At 38.8% G+C, this 19,551-nt stretch overlaps 1 protein-coding gene and 1 long non-coding RNA gene across 14 annotated transcripts in view; one reads left to right on the top strand and one right to left on the bottom strand.

Annotated features, from left to right (window-relative positions):
* The window catches only part of SEMA6A (semaphorin 6A), a 136,115-nt gene that overhangs the window by 18,344 nt on the left and 98,220 nt on the right, over positions 1-19,551 (bottom strand). For 11 of the 13 annotated variants that reach the window (XM_017889006.1, XM_017889013.1, XM_017889003.1 and 8 more), the window contains 6 exons: positions 18,812-18,988; positions 18,307-18,447; positions 18,139-18,219; positions 15,845-15,903; positions 13,389-13,409; positions 7,890-8,054 (listed from right to left, as the gene is read on the bottom strand). In XM_017889006.1, coding sequence (XP_017744495.1) covers positions 7,890-8,054; positions 13,389-13,409; positions 15,845-15,903; positions 18,139-18,219; positions 18,307-18,447; positions 18,812-18,988 — 644 coding nt within the window. Of the gene's footprint in view, positions 1-7,889; positions 8,055-13,191; positions 13,243-13,388; positions 13,410-15,844; positions 15,904-18,138; positions 18,220-18,306; positions 18,448-18,811; positions 18,989-19,551 lie in introns of all 13 variants that reach the window. The other 2 variants (XM_017889016.1, XM_017889015.1) reach the window with 2 other exon arrangements.
* LOC108540023 (uncharacterized) overlaps positions 1-19,551 on the top strand; it is a 78,925-nt gene that overhangs the window by 12,056 nt on the left and 47,318 nt on the right. The gene's annotated exons all lie outside the window — the stretch shown is intronic.

Here is a 19,551-nt window from a genome sequence, read left to right as displayed (position 1 = left end):
AAAAAAAAAAAAAAGGAGGGCAGCCATATAATTTAGGAAGGAAAAAGGAATACATATGGTTAACATAACAGTTGTTAAAACTTTGAGGTTAAGTAAAACATAAGAGAACAAATAGTTTTAACCATGCTCTTCTTTAAGAACAATTTGATTTCTGAGCCTTCCTTACTTGAAAGTGGCATTTGAAAGCCTGTTTTCAGTAATAATCTTTAAATTACTCTTTATCACATTTCAAACACATATATAATATTTCATAGTCATTCTCTGAACTTAAGTATGCTAAGAATATTTTCGTGGAAAAGATTTTTTCTTAAACATATCAGAATATGGGTTATTCTAAATTTCTAAGAGTTAAAGGTCAAATGTAATATAGAAATCAGATCTTATATATTCACTGAGTAAGTAATCAGTAACATCTTCTATAGAATTATCAGGTAGTAAAGAGTATAAGTACTCTCAGTTAATTTGGATAAACAAAAATGTTTTAGTTAAAAGTATGTCCTATGCAATATTTGGGGTATACTTACACTAACAATTATTTAGTTTTGTTTCAATACAAAAAATATTATTCAGGTGTAACTGCAATTCAAATAAACTGAGCATCCTATATTTTGCCTAGCAACCCCTCTTCTTCTCCCAAGCAGTATGCTTTAAATGACTCCCACAAATATTCTTTAAACCCAGTCTAAACTTTCAGCGATTAAAATTGTTAATCTCTTTTTTTTGTCGAGACGAAGTCTCCCTAGGCTGGAATGCTATGGCGTGATCTTGGCTGACTCAACCTCTACCTCCCTGGTTCAAGTAATCCCCCTGCCTCAGCTTCCCAAGTAGCTGAGATTACAGGCAGTTTAGAGTAATAAAAATGATGGTAAATCTTTACTCTCTAAAATTAAGCTATTTAATCTCTAAAATTTAGAGTAATAAAATGATGCTAAATCTTTATGGGGCAGATATAGCACAATTTATAAATAAAAAAATACTGACGAACTAAATATTAAGAATTGTATTATATTTTTCATAGCAACAGTAATAGCTTATGTACCAAATTTCTTATGAACTTTGAAGGATACCTTTCCTCTAAGCTTCAAAATCAGAAATAAGTGATCTCTAATTCAAAAGAGTTTTTGGAACCATCACAATCAATTCACTATCTCTTCATGTTCCTTGCCTCTGACCATGCACGTTCCTTGCCTCTGACCATGCACGTTCTACCGGACTCAGTTAATTTTCCATTGTTGAGTGGAAGTGAAAACCCTTACCCTCCCATTATTAGTACTCCCCAAGACAAAGGCCCTTTTGCTGAAGTCTCCTTGAAACCGCCTTGCTGTACTCTCACATTTAAAATGACTGCAATAGGATCATTTTACTAACAAAAGGAATGCAAATTAGTATGAGTTTTGTTTTTTCTTGAAATAAAGCTCAGGCTTAAAAAAAATAAAAGCCTGAGTTTGCCAACACTCCCACAAAAATTTTACATATGACTCCTTTACCAAACATCCATCACTTTCCTCATCTTCCCTGTCAAGTGATGTGTTATTGCTGTAATACTGGTACTGAGGGCAAGAACTGAAGGAAAGGAGCTGAAAAAACTGTTTCACAGTTCTATGTCCTTGATGTGTTCAGCCAAGTTGTCTTTACTTGTCTAATATATATTTTTAAAGTCTGTGGTGTGTGGTTTTGGCATTTCATAAAGAGAATGTTAGTCATAAAGGCCCTTTGGTGTGCTTTCGTGTCTACCTGTGCTCCATCTGTTTGGTGTTTGATATTTCTTGGGCAGGAACTATGTCTATCTCTAATATAGCCTCTTACTCCTTATTGGCATCCAAATTGCACCACAGAGCCAGTGATAAATTCTGCTTCAGACACCTCAGAAAGTGTTTTTGTTACGGTAATATTACTGAAGAAATGGCAGAGAAAATGCAGCCCAAGTTTAAGAGTCAGGAAAAGAGGAGAGGCCTATTTTTCTTCCTTTATTACAGTCATCAGGAATAATTTTCTCTGTCCATAAAATCACTTACATATGACTTGATAGGAGCCAAAAAATTACCTTCTGTGTTGGGAGAACCAGGGTGCTTTAAAATCCCAAATCCAATGGCCGGGCGCGGTGGCTCGAAGCTGTAATCCCAGCACTTTGGGAGGGGCCCGAGACCGGGCGGATCACAAGTCGGAGATCGAGACCAATCCTGGCCCTAACACGGTGAAACCCCGTCCTCTACAAAAATACAAAAAAATAGGCCGGGCGAGGTGGGCGGGCGCCCCTGTAGTTCCAGCTACTCGGAAGGCTGAGGCCAGGAGAATGGCATAAACCCGGGAGGGGCGGAGCCCTTGCAGTGAGCTGAGATCCGGCCACTGCACTCCCAGCCCCGGGCGACAGAGCCAAGACTCCCCGTCCTCAAAAAAAAAAAAAAAAAAAAAAAAAAAAAACAACTAAAATCCCAAATCTATTAGATTTTAAGCATTGGAGAGTGTTAAAATGTAAGAGTAACCAGGGGGTAGAATCTATTATTAACTATACTCACCTAAAATGAGATTTCTCAGTCTGTTAATAAAGACAGCTGACACTGAAGGCTTGGAACTTAGAAAAGGTAAAGTTTGAACGGGAGAAAAGGAGAAGGGTCAAGTGTAGGCTATTGCCAGGCTGGGCAACACTGTGTAGCACTAGATTCCTTATGGATATCAGCAAAATAGATGAAAAGTGGAAAGGCTACACATCAACTTTCCATAGGCCACAATTTGAGTAATAACTAGCGGCAGACCACACTAGGGTGCTTGCTGCTGGTGTGGAGAAAAAACTTGCCAGATGTTTAACAAGCCTAGAGTAGCTAATTTCTTATTAGTCTAAATCCATGTTACTTTAAATTCCTATTTCATGAAACTTTCTACCCCCAAACACAAAGTTCAGTAGGTAGCAAAGAAATCAGAAGGGCACTGGATTGTATAATTACAACACTTGGAGTGACACATGTATTCACTTGGTTTTGCAATACCCAGCCAGGAGAGGGTATAGTGGTCATCAAATCTCATTCTTCCAAATGTCAGAACAAAGTTCTTGGTAATAGTTTAACCTTCACTGGACTCCTTAAATTGCTATAGTACATAGTCACCTAAACTGTGGTCATTCAACTACCAATACTACAATTTTAATCATAACAATGAATCTCACCTACCATATTATTTACTTAGTATTTTTATATCCCTCATAACTCCTGCATTATTTACTTAATATTCTATTTAAATTACCTTTAAAATGTATTTCAAAGGGAAACTTGGTATCATTATCACAAATGAAAAAAAAAGTATCACTTTTCAAAGATAAAATGTAACCAGAAAATAAAACTAACTTAAAGCCAAACAATGTTAATTCCAGCTAGGTGCAGCTGGAAGACAAAGCCCCAGTGTAAACCCTATTCTCTCTTTGTCAAAAAGAGAGAGTAGCAAGTTTAGGGAGTTGTTAATGAGAAAACACCAAACTGAGGCTTTTCCTTTCACATAATCAAGAAGATAATGCAGAAGACTGAAAGAGCAATGAAAAGGACATAAATTTCCACCACATGACTCAATACTCTTGAAGGCCATCACATCCCTGCCACCTAAATCATCCCGTGTAAGGTGCTGCTCATCTCCCTCAGAGGCAATACTGCTGTAGGCTACTGCACATTTAAAAAATAAATAATTAACTATAAAGAGAATTATTGATAACCTCTGTGATTTATAAAATTCCATTTAGGATTGTGAGATGTGGACAATACTAATCATAGTTATAGATCTTATGAATCTTACCAGAATATTATTTCCCAAACTAAAAACTGCTTACACATATAGCTTATACACTGATTAAAATATATTCAACATTTGCTATCCATTTTAGGTTATTCACTTAATCTCCAATTTAAATTCTGTTTCTATAATATATCTTATTCTTGTCTGTAATGGGCATATTTTCTGGACTAAATGTAATAATGTGATAATATCTCACTTTAAGGATTTCCCAAAAGATAGAAGCATACTACAACTCTGGCATTTCTGATTAAATGGGAACTGCTCTATATTTACTATTTTGTCTGTTTTCTGAGAGCTCACGATAACTCTTTATTATAAAATAAAGTCTGAAGTAGGAGATTTTTATTCTGTTCAGGATATATTCTTGTGTCCTCATAGCAGTGGTCAGCATTTACATTTCATATGTATGCTACATAGCTCTCTTGGCTGCTCTGGACATGGCTAATTTCCTTATATATCTCACAGACTTCTTGGAAATCAGCTTTAAAGTCTTGTTACTTTTGGTAAGGAATAAGAGGCACAAGGGTGGCTATTTGTTCTCAGTATTGTTTAGCCTAAAAACGAAAGCTCTTATTTCTTTTGATGTGGGAAGCAGTGGTGGGGAATAAGCCAGATCTAAAAATAAACTGGGTTTTCTTTCTTATTTATATGTAATTAGAGCCCCTTTGTAACTACCTATTACCACCTCAATAGTTATAGGAGGAATAAATAATATGTATTTTTTAATGTGACAAAACCAAGAAAGAAGTAGTCAGGGCTGCATCTCATTTATCAGCTTGGTGACTAAAGGGCTCACTCCAGAGGCTCCAGACATCTAGGGACCCAGAGATAAAACAGAGCAGTTGGCTGTGTTTTCACTAATGAATCCAGGGCTTGAAAGATATCAGGCAATTTTAAAGAAAAGCAGCAAGGACAAGAGACATTAGACAAGGCCAGTAGGGTAATGAAGGGCAAGGCCAGTTACTGAGAGAGAAAATTACTTCATTTTCTATGATAATGCTTCCGCGTGCTGTGCAGGTCTCTTCTCACGCTTTGTTAGTATGACTGTATATACATACAGCATCAGAATGCTACTCACAGTGTAGAAGGAAAGAGCCTTGGAACATTCCACAGAGGGGCAGAGGGCTTGGGTCTGTTATTTTGAAAGGGGGAGGCTAAGAACAATGGTAGCAGAAGGGAGTTAGGCTGCAAGGTGAGGAAGGGTGTTTTGACAGAATGTGAGGGACGCACAGGATTAAATCAAGACGAAAGACATAGCAAGGAAAAGAAAGAAAAACGCAGCAAACATACTCTGGAAATGGAGAATTGTTTGGAGGATGAAGTGGACAAAGAATGGGACCAGCTCACTGGCAGTCAGCGTATCTGCAGCGTAGAGCCATGGGCATGCCTTGCTCACTGGCCTTTTTACCAGTGACCATAATAAAATGGGCAACGGGCACTTGACTCCTCAGCGAGCTGGTCAGTGGACACATTTTCTGCTTAGTGGGGAAATGTGATGGATTTTAGAAACAATTCCAGAGTATATTTAGCTCCTAAAGCTGGGGCACACAAATGTCACATTCTCATGAGACAATCGACCCAGTAGAAAGAGCACCCATCACAGGCCCTTAGAAAACCCATGAAACTCTTGCATCCCGGGAGATGCTGCATACACGGATGTGACATCATTAAGGCACTGACATCAGGGAATGAAAAGAAGCAAGGGGCATCACAGATTGGTTCAAGTTAAGGGATGCCATGATGAGTCAGAAAAGGAGCAAGACTTTTCCAACGGAGTAACGCCATCACCAAGTCATACCACACAGTGCTTGGCAAAACGAAACGAAAGTCGAAAATAAATCATGAACATTAAACAAAAAACAATTTGGAACAAAATGGAAATTAAAATCATAAAAACTATGATAAAAGGAACATTAAGCTACATCTTTTGTTTAAAATTTCTGCACAACTCATTGGCATTGCCCCATCAAACATACAACCAATGGTAAAAAACAAACTCAAATTTGACAGGGCAAGGCAAGGAGTTACTAGCACAAGAACAGTGATCATGTTAAACACCCATGCAATCACCTCTGCCACCATTGTTTGACAATATGTAGACTGCTTCCAGCTTTGCCAATATAATAAGACCCAAGAGAATGAACAATGCCGAATTTTAAAATGATCTGTCAAAGTGTTAATTGGACTCTTTGAGAACCTTCATTCCTTGGGGGGAGTTAACGATTACAGAAAATTCACGCTACCCCTCTCAGTGAAGTGAAAAGAAAATTACTGCAACCAACAGCTAGATATTTGGTTGGCATATTTAATGCTTTATTGGAAAGGCTGTTTGTTTTATTTTGTTTCAGAAAATCGCAGTGGGCAAAAACAAAGTGATTTCTACTAAGTTTTCTCTTCTTGAGAACACAGAACTAGCACATCTGAGGTCAGGAGCCACACATAGCAAATAATGGCATATGCTAAGGCTTGTAATCTGTCGGGACAGTTTCTCTTCTATCTGGAGCTTTCTCAGGATGGAAAGAGCAGGGAATCCCTCAAACAGAAAGAAGCTGATGAGACAAAACCAGCTTACAAAAAAAAAAAAAAAAGAGTTGGCCGGGAACAGCAGCTCAAGTCTGTAATCCCAGCACTTTGGGAAGCTGAGGCGGGCAGATCACCTGAGATCAGGAGTTTAAGACCAGCCTGGCCAGCATGGCAAAGCCCTGTCACTACTAAAAAAAAAAATACAAAAATTAGCTGAGCGTGGTGGCAGGCACCTCTAATCCCAGCTACTTGGGAAGCTCAAGCAGGGAGAATCTCTTGAACCTGGGAGGCAGAGGTTGCAGTGAGCTGAGATCGTGCCACCGCACTCCAGTGTAGGCAACAGAGTGAGATTCCATCTCAAAAAAACAAAAGCAAACCAAAAAAAAACAAACAAAGATTTGAGGCAGGGCATATTACTAAGGGGAAGGGGAAGTCTATAGAAGAACATAAAATCAGTTAAGAGGACATGCTCAAGAACAAGACAAAAGGGGCTCCATCTTTACATTTTGACTTGGCAAGTAGAGTAAGCAGAGTGCCCAGCACTCTCAGGAGATGAGAAGCAAAACAGCAGATGAAAACGTAGCCTGAGAGTCTGACCAGAAAGCATTGTTTAACAGTGAAGATGGAGATACGTATGCGGAACACTCTGGGGGAGGGCCCGATAGCGACTATCTTCCAAGGGTCACGGTGGCTGCTCTGCCCTCGAAACTCAAACTCCCGCTTGGATGAAACTCTTGAAAACATATAGAAGTAAACAATTCTGAATGGGGGGAAACAGCTCAGCAACATAACTGGGCTTTTCAGTCTCTGATTTACAAGACTGTTTTTTGGACAAGTAAAGGCCTCTTTGGTTGCAGCTGCAACTAAAGTAGGATGTGTTACCAGAAGCAGCAAATGGCAAGAAAAGAGATGACATTTCCTGTCTGCAGCTAAGCAAAGAAAGCAAAGGAGAATTTAGGACAGTTCACAGTAGAGTCCCTTTCATTTAGTGTGGCTTCCTTTCCGTTTTAAATGCATAGCAATTCTGCTTGATTAAATAACATATTTTTGTCTTAGCTACTGTCCTCTAAGAGCAATTGCAGTACGTCTGAGGACCATGGCTCTATTCAAATTCAGCACCATGCAAGAGTGAGAGATGCTACCAGCCAGAAAAGACTTTGCCCTGCTATTTCTCAATTCACTGATTAACAGGGCCTTTACTTCAATTGCATTCACTTGCCAAAGCCCGAACCGCATTCCATCACATTATGGTGGGAAAAGAGGGTCCAAAAATCTCAGAATGAGACTAAGAGGAATGGCAAGGAATGTCAGAAGCCAGCATGTGCTTTGGGCCAAGCCACACCTTTTTTTGGGTAGAGGAAGCTCAGAGGATATATTATTTGTTTTGTGTGGTTTTCCTTGCTCAGAGAATAATTTAGGATCAAGCCTCACATAGAGGATGGGGTTGCAGTCTTTTCCGAGAAACTTTCCATCATAGCGCATTGGAGGTTCCTTAAATGCTGCTAAAATTCAGCTGGAAGCAGTTACACAGTCCTCCCCACTTTTCCCTCCCTCTCCCCCGAGAGGAAGAGGCATTTCCAAGGCCTTACCCTTCTTGTCTTGGTGATTATGGGAAGACACTGCCCCCAAAGGGTCTGTGCTGTCAGGTGAGTCAAGCAGATGCTTCCAGTCCAGCATTCCTCCCCTAGACTCATACCCCTCTTGAGCCGTCGAATCTGATGTGGTTGTGCTGGGCAAGAGGGAACTGGAGTGCCCTGTTTTCGTCACAAATACAGTTAGGAAAACATCATCGGAGAGACCCACATTCCCTTTGCTCAGAGGCCTGGAGGTGGGACACCCAACCTGGCTGTAAGACTGAGAGGAGACCGCCCTAGAAATGACACAGTTTAGTGGTGGTGGTGGTGTGGGGTGTGTTCAGCAGAAAGCCCCTTGAACTTGTAGTTAGAAAATGAAGGGTCAGATCCTATCTCTGACACTTGCTGGGTGGGCCTTGGGGAATCACTTAACCTCTTCCTGTGCACCCAGTGGGGATAAAGACACCTCTCAGTGTTGGGAGGATAGGGACATAATGGTGAAAGCATCTTGCATAGTGTCTGACACATAGTAGGTGCTCAAGAAAGGCCAGTGTCCTTCTCTGATATTTTCGTGGCAGGACTAAACACAGAAAGTGTCCACTCCAGGAATCCCATTTGTGACTGATGGGGCAGGTTTCTGGTAGTGGGTAAGTCTTGTCCCTGTCACAAGTAACTCAGTTACTCTGCACCCTTCCTATGGAGGTTCTACGGTGTGTCTAGTCTTCAGGTTCAACTCAACTTCACAGGCATTCCTCTTTCTGGGAGTAGTTATTGCTTTGCAAAGGGATCTATTCCCACTGTCTTTTCATTGGAATGGAGGCTTCAACTGCTACACACTATTACGGCTGTCCCTTTTGTGTCTTATTTCAATAAAAATAGTTTCCATTTTTGAGGCTGCATTGACTAAAATGATTCAAATTAGAAAAGGATAGATTTCTGAGGTTCAGATAAGCTACCATAGGATAATACGAGAAGAATGGCTGGGTTGAGAGTTACAGTAGAAACTCTAGCCATTTCCTGTGAATTCGTTCGTAAGCTCTCCCTCCATCGTTCCACAAGGTTGAATACAGATTGTATCAGGTGCTTTGATCCAAGCTGACACAATGATTTAAAGAAGCACTACTACCTGTTCTCTCTGGCAGAAATAAAATATGACCTCCTTGTGATTTTCAACTGGAGTTTTTGGATAACATAGAGCAACCTCTTGAACAATTTTTAAAAGATATAAGGGCAACTACTGTGCATGTATAATTGGTGCCTTTGGTGGAAAGTAGGGCAGACTCACAACAACTCCAAAAGCTCCAGCCTTGAAGTATGATCACCATGCACATGATAAATAAAATATTGGCCTCTAGAAAGACAGATTATAAGAACAAGTACAGTGCATTCTTCTTCTTTTTTTTTTCTACAATTATTATTGGAAGTTGAATTCCCCCCAGGAGACTATAATATTGCAAATTACAGACAAAACATATATAACAAAGATAGCTTTTTATCTTCTTAAAACTTTGCTCAGCAGGAAAAAGGAAGCCAAGTGGCTCGTCCATGCGATAGTGACTTCTGTGGAGTCACTACACCTAAATGCTGCCACAAAGCTTTGGTAACATTGAAGAGGTCCCTTTCTGTGTGGCACTTGTTTGGCTCTCACACAGCTTCAAACATCCAATTCGTTGAAAATAGTCTGCTTCGTATCCAGCTGCTAAAAGCATGTTCATTTAAAATTCAAGGAATGCTTTATTCTAGACTTTGTGTTTTTACATTTCTGAGTTTCACATCTCATGTCATGATACAGATAAGAGAACAGGGGCAGGAAAATCAGCCTGAGAAATGGAAATATAGAAGTTCCTTTATTTCCTTTCAGCTTGCATTGAGGTCTAAAACATAACTTATTTTTTTGCGCTCCTGAATTCAAGACTACTCTAATAAAATATAGGCTCAGCCTAAGAGAAAATTCAGTGCCCAGCATAAGCAAACAATTAGAAATAGCTTTGTAGGGAGTTAGAAAGAGAAAGTGAGGAAGAAAAAAAAAAATACCTCCCCTCCAAGTAGCAAGATTTCTTTTACCTGAATTGATATGCATTTTGAGCACTTTCAATTTAACTGTGTTCAAGGGGCAATTTTATGGTAATGCCATAAGTATGGTTTAGGGAGAACATTTCTTAATACGGTAATCTAGGGGAAATATATGCCTAAGGGACACATTCTCTGTAGAAAGATTTCCTGGCCCATATGCTGTGAATACATGGAAAACTCATTGGTAGTGGAAAGCTATGGCTGTGAGAGGAAATTAATGTGGACCAGATGGTAGTTAGGTAGGAAAGTGTTTGACACAAATGTGAGAAATCAGTCTCTTCTTCCTATCACTGAAGTGTTAGTCTAATACCCACCACATCTCGATTTGCTACATGTAAACCTAGAGAAACCATGCCTCTGATTTACTCGAAAGAAAAAACTGAGCATCATGAGGTTTGTAATCTTTTAAACTTATGCTTGAGGATAGGAAACACGTGCCAGTGGTGAAGTAAACAGTCAGAGAAAGCAACACCTGATTCTCAAAAATTTTAGAAGCACCCTGTAAAAGCACTATTAAGCAGTAGTCCTCAGTCTGAATTCAAAGATGTGTTATTACCTCTCCAAGCTTAAAAAAAAAAATGACAAGGAAACCACGTATATTTCTTCTTCTAGTCTGATTTTAAATTTGTATTATTTTGTGCATTCCCTAAGAGACTCTGTAACCAAAGTCATGCTACAAAAATAGGCAAACATTTGTGGAGGTGATCTCATATGTCAATAGATTTGAAATCTATTTTTGTTTTGTCAGTCCAATAAGAAAGGTCACACTTTAATCAATTGAACTTATACTTTATCATTCTCATAAATACAAATAAATAGGTATATTTTGAAAGTTAACTTTAATGCAGCATGTTGTTTCTCTATATCTACAAGTCATTGTAATTCCAGAGGTTAGACACCCTTCATACTACTCTAACCTATTAACAATGTTTGTAGACAATTAGACACAAAACGGAGACATTAAATCAATACAAGAGAGGAAGAGAGAAGGAAAATAATCAGGGCCCAATTCACTAAAAGGGGTTCTTGCATATGTAACTGGTGTGGCACAGAGCTTTTGACAAGCAGAAAGTCTGCATTGTTTATTGAAATGATCCCTTTTCCTAGATTGGGCATTTCTGGTTTTGTAGTTGGCTCTGTGAGCCTACACTCAGCCACAGAGTGCAGGACATGCAGAGGACACAGCTAGAAACAGTGTGGGTGCACTTTTTACTTTGGAGTTGGCTTCCTTGTGTATATCCATGCTCATAAAAATAGCAATTTATTTCTTCTTTTGGTGCTACAAATCAGCACCCAGTACAGTGCCTAGGACACAGTAGCCACTCAACAAGTTTTTGCTTAATGAATTAGTGAAATCTATTCTGGGTTTATTAATTCCAAAATTAGCATCCCTTACAATGGTTTATTTTAAAATTGCCAATATTTTGTAAGTACTGTCTGAACCAGTCGTCATTTTGATGGTCAATTAATCATCGAACTGCTTCACACTGAATAGATTTAGCCTGAAATGGATAGGATCATTAGCTGAAAGGAAAATTCCAGCTCTTCTTTAGTTGCCTCCCCCAAGACCTGCAAATGAATGAGCATCATCCCTTAAAGTGTTAATACGGAAGCATTAATCAGTACCTTTCCTTTTGTAAAGGAAATAAGAGAGAACATAGCTTGGGAGTGATTTTTGCTCATAAGAGTATCCCATAGTTTAATTATTCTATCTATTTAAGAAATTACCTGGGAGTTAAAATTGGTCTTAGTATGACTGATGAATGCTGTGCAGGTTGCTGGTTCAATTTGTTTCAAGATCTTAATGTCTCAATATCTGACAAAGACTATTCAATTATAGGAAATGATCGCAAAGTATCATGTTGGAAAAGAGCAGATACGAAGTGCAGTTTTTTTTCTCAAGGCAGCCTAAGCTAGACGACATTTGCCTCCTGAGCAATTTTTCTTCTAGTCTTTGGTGTTCAATATTCTGGTTTCAGTCATAGATGAGGGAACATTAAAGGTGGATGAATTCTGTGGGCTCATCTACTCCACAATGCCTTACTTCACAAGGGGACCAGTCAGGAGAAACCAGGCAATGTTTTCCATACCTAAACAGTTCCAGGGTATAAGCCAGTCTTTTAAGATATTCAAAAAGGCTTTTTATGTATGCTAATTTGACACAGGCAGTGAGAGTTTACAAAGAGCTATTAAACACATTTGTAGCCATCATGAACTATTTTTTTGGATCATAAATCAGCATTGCTTTCTTTTCCTTCCCCTTTCTTTTCTTTTCCCTTTTTTAAAATGTATTTTTCTCCCTCCCTTATTTACCTACTTCTGTACTTAAAGACTGTCCTGGATCTGTTGCTTGATTATTTATCTTAAACACACAAACTATAAAATGGCTGTGTATACATGAAACTCTCAGCTTCCATTATAATGCAGAGGCTTAAATCTGCCATCACACACATGTTTTTCATACCATATTTTTTTTAAAAAAACACATGGATAGTTTACCCTAATAAATATTTGGGGGTACCTTGAGAAATGTAAATGGAACAGCTACATTTCAACTTCTTACATGAAGAGTTCAGAATATTCTGTTTATGGGCTTAATAGCTTTGTTTAATATAGTGATTGTATATTTCAGACCAAGAACAATGAGATAAATCCTGTTTGCACATCATTTCCACTGCGTCACTCTTCCTTGTCTACATTCTGAAGAAATCGCACTGAAAACATGTCTAAATATTCATACTCTTTTTGAGCTTAAATTTCAGGGGCCAATTTCATACCATATTGGAAAGTTTTGTCTAATAAGAGCCTGACATGTGTGTCCTGTATAGATTTTCGCCAGCAGAGGGTATTGTCTTGAATGCCAGCATTTTGGGGGATGGTGCACTGTATCAGCTGAGGAGCTATAGTCCATTAGTTATCAGCACTGTTCCTTTGTCTTGGATATACTTATGTTCGAAAGCAATTTCTTCTCCCTCAAGAACTCATTAAATGTATTCATCAAATTCCCTAAGGTTGGCATATTTCATGTTCCCTGGATTAAAAATTTAGGACTCAGTCTCCCACATCAATTGTCTCACATAGGCAGAGTGATTTTTGAAGGATGGTGAAATTGATAAATAATTTTAGTGAATTGGAGCCCTTAAGTAACAAAGAATCTGGTCCATGATGTTTAGGAATGAAAACTATAAACTACTGCCAGATGAATGACTTAACGAATTAAAAAAAAAAAAATCCGTAAACTGACCATACACTGTGTTGTAAGACATTTCATGATCTGGTAGAGGAGTTGAAATGTCTATAAAAAGACAATGAGGATAAAAAATTAATTAAAAAGAAACTTAAGATTCTTAAGATTTGAACATACTCAAGGGGATTAATGAAATAGAAATTCTCAGATAGGTTTCCACCAGTGTGAAATTATGAGAGTAATATCTTCCTTACCATTCAATGCCACAAAGGAATCTGAAAGACAAAAGGGAGGAGAAGGTTACTTAATGTTTTACACTCTGCTTAGTGCGACTTACATAAGTGGGAATGAGCTAACACAGAACTATGCCGACGTACGTATGGTCCCTGATACTAAGTAAGTGCTTTTTAATTCCTGCGTGTAATGTGAAATGCTTTATACTCAGTCCAATTTCACACCTCCATATCTCTTCCACCAAGTGAATTTCCTCCAAGTCACTGCCTTTGCCAAGAGGCAGAGAAAATGCAAGAGTTGGCAAACGAAATGGTAACCGCAATTATAGGTGACTTCGAGAGTTTAAACCCTTCTTTATACAGAGGGACATGCATGTGCATAAGTGATACCTGGATTACACTTACAAAGAAAACATTTTTTCTTTACATTCTCTTTTTACTTCATCCTCACAACCATGCTGTGAGAAACTGTCCAGTGTTACAGTGTTTTGAAATCATCAGGAGTTTTAGTTTGGAAGTTAAAAAACAAACCCTTACACATATTAGGCAACATATCTGCGTGTGTGCTGTGTGTTGGCGTCAGATCTCTGGTTCACTCAGCCTCTAACACTGGCTATTTGTGATTTCCTCATTTCCCTTTAACATCCTGCTAATTGTGTACCAGTTATCATGACTGCACCAGTTAGAGAAACCCTCCCTGAATACCTGTGTGGGGACAGGTCTGTCTAATAGAGGTAGTTCATGCTCCAGCAGGAACATGGGGAGAGGAGAAGCCATGAGGAAAGGCAGGGAGGCAGAGGGGCAGCCTGACTCCTGCCCTGAGCAAGCACCCTATGTGCCTCAGCAAGAGTGAGGTTAAAGGTCAAGGACACACTACAAAGCACGAAGGCAGATCCAGGGGCTTGACCACTAAGATTACTCTGGAAATAAAGAATAAATCACGGGGTTGGGACCTGAGAGCCTCTCCTATGCTACATACAGAGGTTTCCTCAGGTTCTTCTGCCTGAGAACGCAGATAAGGGTGTGAGCCTACTGGTGTAGTGGGCATTTTATAGACACAGTAATAACCATTTTTACATGTTTCACGTATTCTTCTGATTTGATCCAAATCTACACCCCTATTTTTCTACAGACACCACTATCACAAGTAATATAAATATGATGAGAATGGCTCATTAACATCAGTTAACTAAGCTGTTAAAACACACACACACACACACACACACACATGCACACACACACATCTTAAACCTGTTTCCTTGCAAATAAAGCTATAATGCACCAAGATGATTAAGGTCAACTGATCAAACATCAAGCTATTTCCCTGATACAGATGAATGTACACACGTAACATACATCTTTTGGTGATGACACTTCTCCTATGCTTATTTATTAACTCATCAATTTTGTGTGAAAAGACATAATAAATAAGAATTTTTTGCCAATATATAATATTTGTAAATGAAAAAAATGTATATGGCAAAGATTTGGAGATAAGGCTGCCTTTAGCCCTCTTTATTTCATTATAACTAATCTCTAAAAAAGGTAAGGTAGAAAGTTGAATGACACGTTAGAGTCTGAAATTTCAGTACTCATGACTGAAAGATTAGAATTATATCCATGATTTTCATTATAGAATCAAATATCAGGATAATATAACTTCATTCCCTTGGGAGCTATTATTTGCTGCCATTTTGAATGCAAGCTTCTTGAAATTCAGCATATGTAACATTTGAAACAGCACAAACTAAACATATTTTCCAAGAGTATGGTATTATTATTTAAATTAGCATCAATAAAGCATTTTCAGGAGAATATTGATATTAATCAGGTCACATGACAACTGGGCAGAAATTTGAGCCAGATCCTTTACATAAAGTTCTAACTAAAATGTTACCAGTTAATAATGAACTCTGAGATTTACATAGTAGGCCAATTCCTACAAAAAGGTTATTTTGAATTGCCTTGTACTTGTGGGTTATTTCTGAAATTTTTTTCCTGTCATATATGGCAACGGACACAAATCTAATTTAAAAACATAATTACTTTTGTTAGTCGATATGTTCAAGAATAAAGCAGGCCCACTCAATTAAAAGCTAGAGTACAATGATCAATCTTTTATTATTCGGCTAAAATGACAGTATAAAAGCACATTTTTAAAAACAGCAAAACTGTCATTTTGTAATGGAAATGCTGATTTAACTTACTGCTTTGCTACAATTAATATCCTCTAGAGTGAATTTGTTCCCCTGCATTAGAATTAATGAAATAGGTGCCAGCATTTATAGTGACAACATTGACAACACTGGCTTTAGAACAGAGTGTTTTCTTTATTTGATATTTAGAAGATGATTTCTGTCATTTATGTATGCTTTAGTGTCTGCTACACTCAGATCCACATGTGAGCTGATGTATCTAGGCCATTCACTGAAAGCATCTTTGCCCAAAGATAAAAATGGATAAAAGACTGTACTTACTGTGACAGTCCCCCAGACCATCTGTATTGCCACGCTCTATGTCCTGCTCAAAAGTCAGTCTTTTACAAAAGGAAGGGAAAGAGAGACAGAAACGAATACAATAATGTGAGTCTTCAGAAATGAGTCTTAAGTTTCACTAAAGACAGTAACATAGTTTGATGAGTGGTGGGTGCAAAAAATAAATAGTTAACAGCTTGAAAATTTATCTCTGAAGTTTACATCTCTGAAGTTATAGAAAGTCTTAGGTGACTCTTCAAAGAGAAGCCATGGTTTAAGCAGTGAATTCAGATATTATTCAGGGAGATAATAAGCTTGCAGATTATTTATATCCTTCTTTAATTCTCTGAGCATTTCTTAAACATTTAAGAAGTTTAGATGTTAAAATACACTCCTCATAGAAACAATATAGAAGTCTATAAATTAAAAGAAAAGTCTTTTCTCTCTACTCTTTCACTCCTACCCTTGCCTTCCTAGGCAAGGTTTTTTTGCCTAGACATTTATCTAGCCAAAAGTGTTCAAAGGTCCAAGTGGCTACAGAGGAGACAGGAGCTGGTGGTGCATTTTGTGGAGACCACCTGGCTATTTGTTTACCCCTAGCCCTGCCCCAGTCATTGGGAGTATTACTCTCATTCTCTTTGACAGGCTCATGTTTCTTCCAAGTCTACTAGGTCACCACTGGGCTGTACAAGCGACATGACATTAAGAAAACCAATTTTAATAAAAGCTATTTTGATTTTTAAAATAAGCACACCAGAGTCACCTTCCTTTGGGGGCACTTTGTACATATTCCCATAATATAATTGAAACTCTTATTTTGCAACTGCTTTCAGAGCTTATTTACGAGCCATATAGGAAAACTATTTTGAAAGTCACAGCTTGATCTAATAATCCACCATGTTTTGTTTCTAATCTTTTTTGCCACATTAAAAATCAAATCCCTCAAAAGATGAAGATTTCTAGTGGTCATGACAGCCAATATTCACGATGCCCTGGGGCCCACTCTCCAAAGGGTGCGCCCCATGTTTTGAGCAATGCCAGCATCATTGAAATATGAATGCACACCTTAAGGAAACTATTTTGGAGTTCTTATATTGACTTAAAAATAATTTTTAAAATATCAGTCTTATAGCCTTTGGTCACATGTTGAACACAGAAAGGACATAGGTCATTTCATAGCTCCCCTCTCCATGCTTGGTGATCCTTTCTCCTCCACTTTGAGGGGTCCAATGAAAAGGGACAAACCTCTAATATTACACCATGTCAATAATGCTACTTGCAAAGCTGTTCTAATAATATACAGTGACTCAGACTTTTGCATTAGTCAAATTTCCAGGTCAGATTTTATAGTTATCATCAGCTCTGTTTATGAGAATACTTGTCCTCAAATTATGCAGGTGGTGGTCATCAGATACGCCCTTGGTCTGTTTGTTTAGCTATTCTGAAATAGGAAAGGAGGCACAGAGTGATGTAAAGATGGTTCTGTTCCCCCTTTGGATCTGGGGAGGTTGCAGAAATGGCAGTGTTGAAGGAAGATCTGTGCTGTCTGACCTCCTAAATTGCTTGCCACAACCCATCAAAGATAAACATTGAATACTTTTGCAAATGTATTTTGGATTTCACATCCACTGAAGTAAAAGCATAAAAAGAAACCTCTTAGCCAATGCCATCTAAGCATTTAAAGCCAAGGTAACAATTTTAAACACCAAAATCACAGGCATGGTGGACTGGCCTCATCTAGCTGATCTGTTGGAGAACTGCCAAGAATTGATTGACTGCCTAAAGAGTAACAGGGTCAACCGTTCTTCAGCGCAGGAGAAGGTTTATTGGATGTATACACCATGCTTGCAGTACAATTGCATTGCTTAACAAATGTTCTGCAATTTCTTCTCAGCCCTGCACAGTCAATTACAAGAGCCAGTTTTGCTATGGCTAAACAAACCACTCACTAATCTAATTGGTATCCTATTGCTCCTTTTCTCTGCTTTTCTCCCACCATGATGATCAAGCCAGGCACTTTCTTGTCTCTCTCTCTAGGGAATACATTGAAGCCCACTGTGTTTCCATTCTGTGTTTTTAATCAGTCCGAGGATGATTAATCAATTGGAAATCTGCCACATGTGATGTGGTGAGGCTCCATGAAATGGGAAAGGGAAGGAGAAAGGCTGACAGTCCCGTTGCTGGTGTTTGTGCACAGAAAGCTGTGTGGTGGAGTGTGTGAGCAGAGCAAATCTTACATCTAGAATACACCTTGGCTGGAAGCCACTGTACCCTCTCCCACTCCTCAGGCTCCTTACCTGCTGTTGGGTGATAAATGGGTGCAGGCACCACCTTCCTTTATCCACCCACAATACGGGTCTCTGGAGGCAATACAGGTTCTGCAGGAAGAGGATGACCATGAGCTACCTAGGACTGCTTCCTAGCCACCACGGACTTTCTAATTGTCAGCGAGGCAAAATACATACTTTTTACACTTCCCATGTCGTTCACACCGGCCAAGGGGAACTTTTATCACACAGGTAGAGAATGCAACATACAGAGAGCTGCTTGCTCTGTCCAGCTGCATGCCCATGATCCTTTTGTCTTCGACTCCATCATAGCTGCATCTAATTTCATCAGGCAAGATAATATCATTAATAGACTCTTCTCTTTTTCTCGCCACCACCCTCACATCCCACTTCCCAGCCCACAAGGCAATCTCTTAATCTGATCTAATTGGCAGTGAAACAAACAAATCCTTATACTCATGCACACATGTAGACACACAATATGTATGTATCTATATAAACACACACACACACATTGGCAAGGAGAAAATAACGCTTTTTAGATGTTAAAAAAATTTTACAAACGCATTAAAAAGTCACCTAAAATGCATAAAACCTAAGTCGGCCATGATTTTCTCTGAATGAAAGGGACCATAATAGCATAACAAATAATTACTAAGAAAGAACCAAATATTCTACTTACTTTTCAGGGTTGTAAACGCTCATCTCCTCCAGGAAAAGGCTGTCATTTAGAAAACCACTGTTTCCTATCCTGGCCAAAAACTTCAAGATGATTCCCTTCTCTGATCCCAGAAAAACCACAGTGTGATTCTGATACGGCCCAGCAGCCGTGTCCACTGCAATTTTGGTCAGGCGGTATCTAAAATGACAGGAACACATTTTTTATCTCTTTGTTAGTCTGTCATTAAAGTGTTCCCTGTTCCACTTCAAACAGCCGTGCCATAGCTTTCTAGTAACAACCTCAAGAAAAATGTATGCGTATAAATAATGTTCTCAAGTGGTTCTGGCCCTTTATTTCCATTTGCAGAGCATTAGTGTGGCTCCAAAGGGGAGGAAGGAGGTGTGAATGTGTGTGTGTGTGTGTGTGTTTGTGGGCCAAGTCCCATAATACATAGCCAAAACCACCTGAAACCACTTAGCAATAATCCCTTCCGTGAACAACAAGGAAAGACTAATGTCTCCTATGATGAAGGTAAGAAGTAATAAGAAATTCATTTAACTTTTAATTTAACATTGAAAAGCAATGACTACCATTTCTCCATACTCCTCCTCTGAGGTACAAAGCCTCCATCAACAACATGTCTGATTGGAAACCTTTCCAGTTGTATGTCAAGGGGCTGGGAGACTCCTCAAGGATGAAGAGGCAGAGTGCTAATGGCACTGCTAGAAACTGCAGGGACCTGCAAGCCAAACAGTATCCAT

The sequence above is a fragment of the Rhinopithecus bieti genome, unplaced genomic scaffold (assembly GCF_001698545.2).
Source record: "Rhinopithecus bieti isolate Rb0 unplaced genomic scaffold, ASM169854v2 scaffold_18504, whole genome shotgun sequence".
Taxonomy (NCBI): domain Eukaryota; kingdom Metazoa; phylum Chordata; class Mammalia; order Primates; family Cercopithecidae; genus Rhinopithecus; species Rhinopithecus bieti.
The sequence above is the reverse complement of the archived record's forward strand: the minus strand, read 5'-3'. Positions and strand labels throughout refer to the sequence as shown.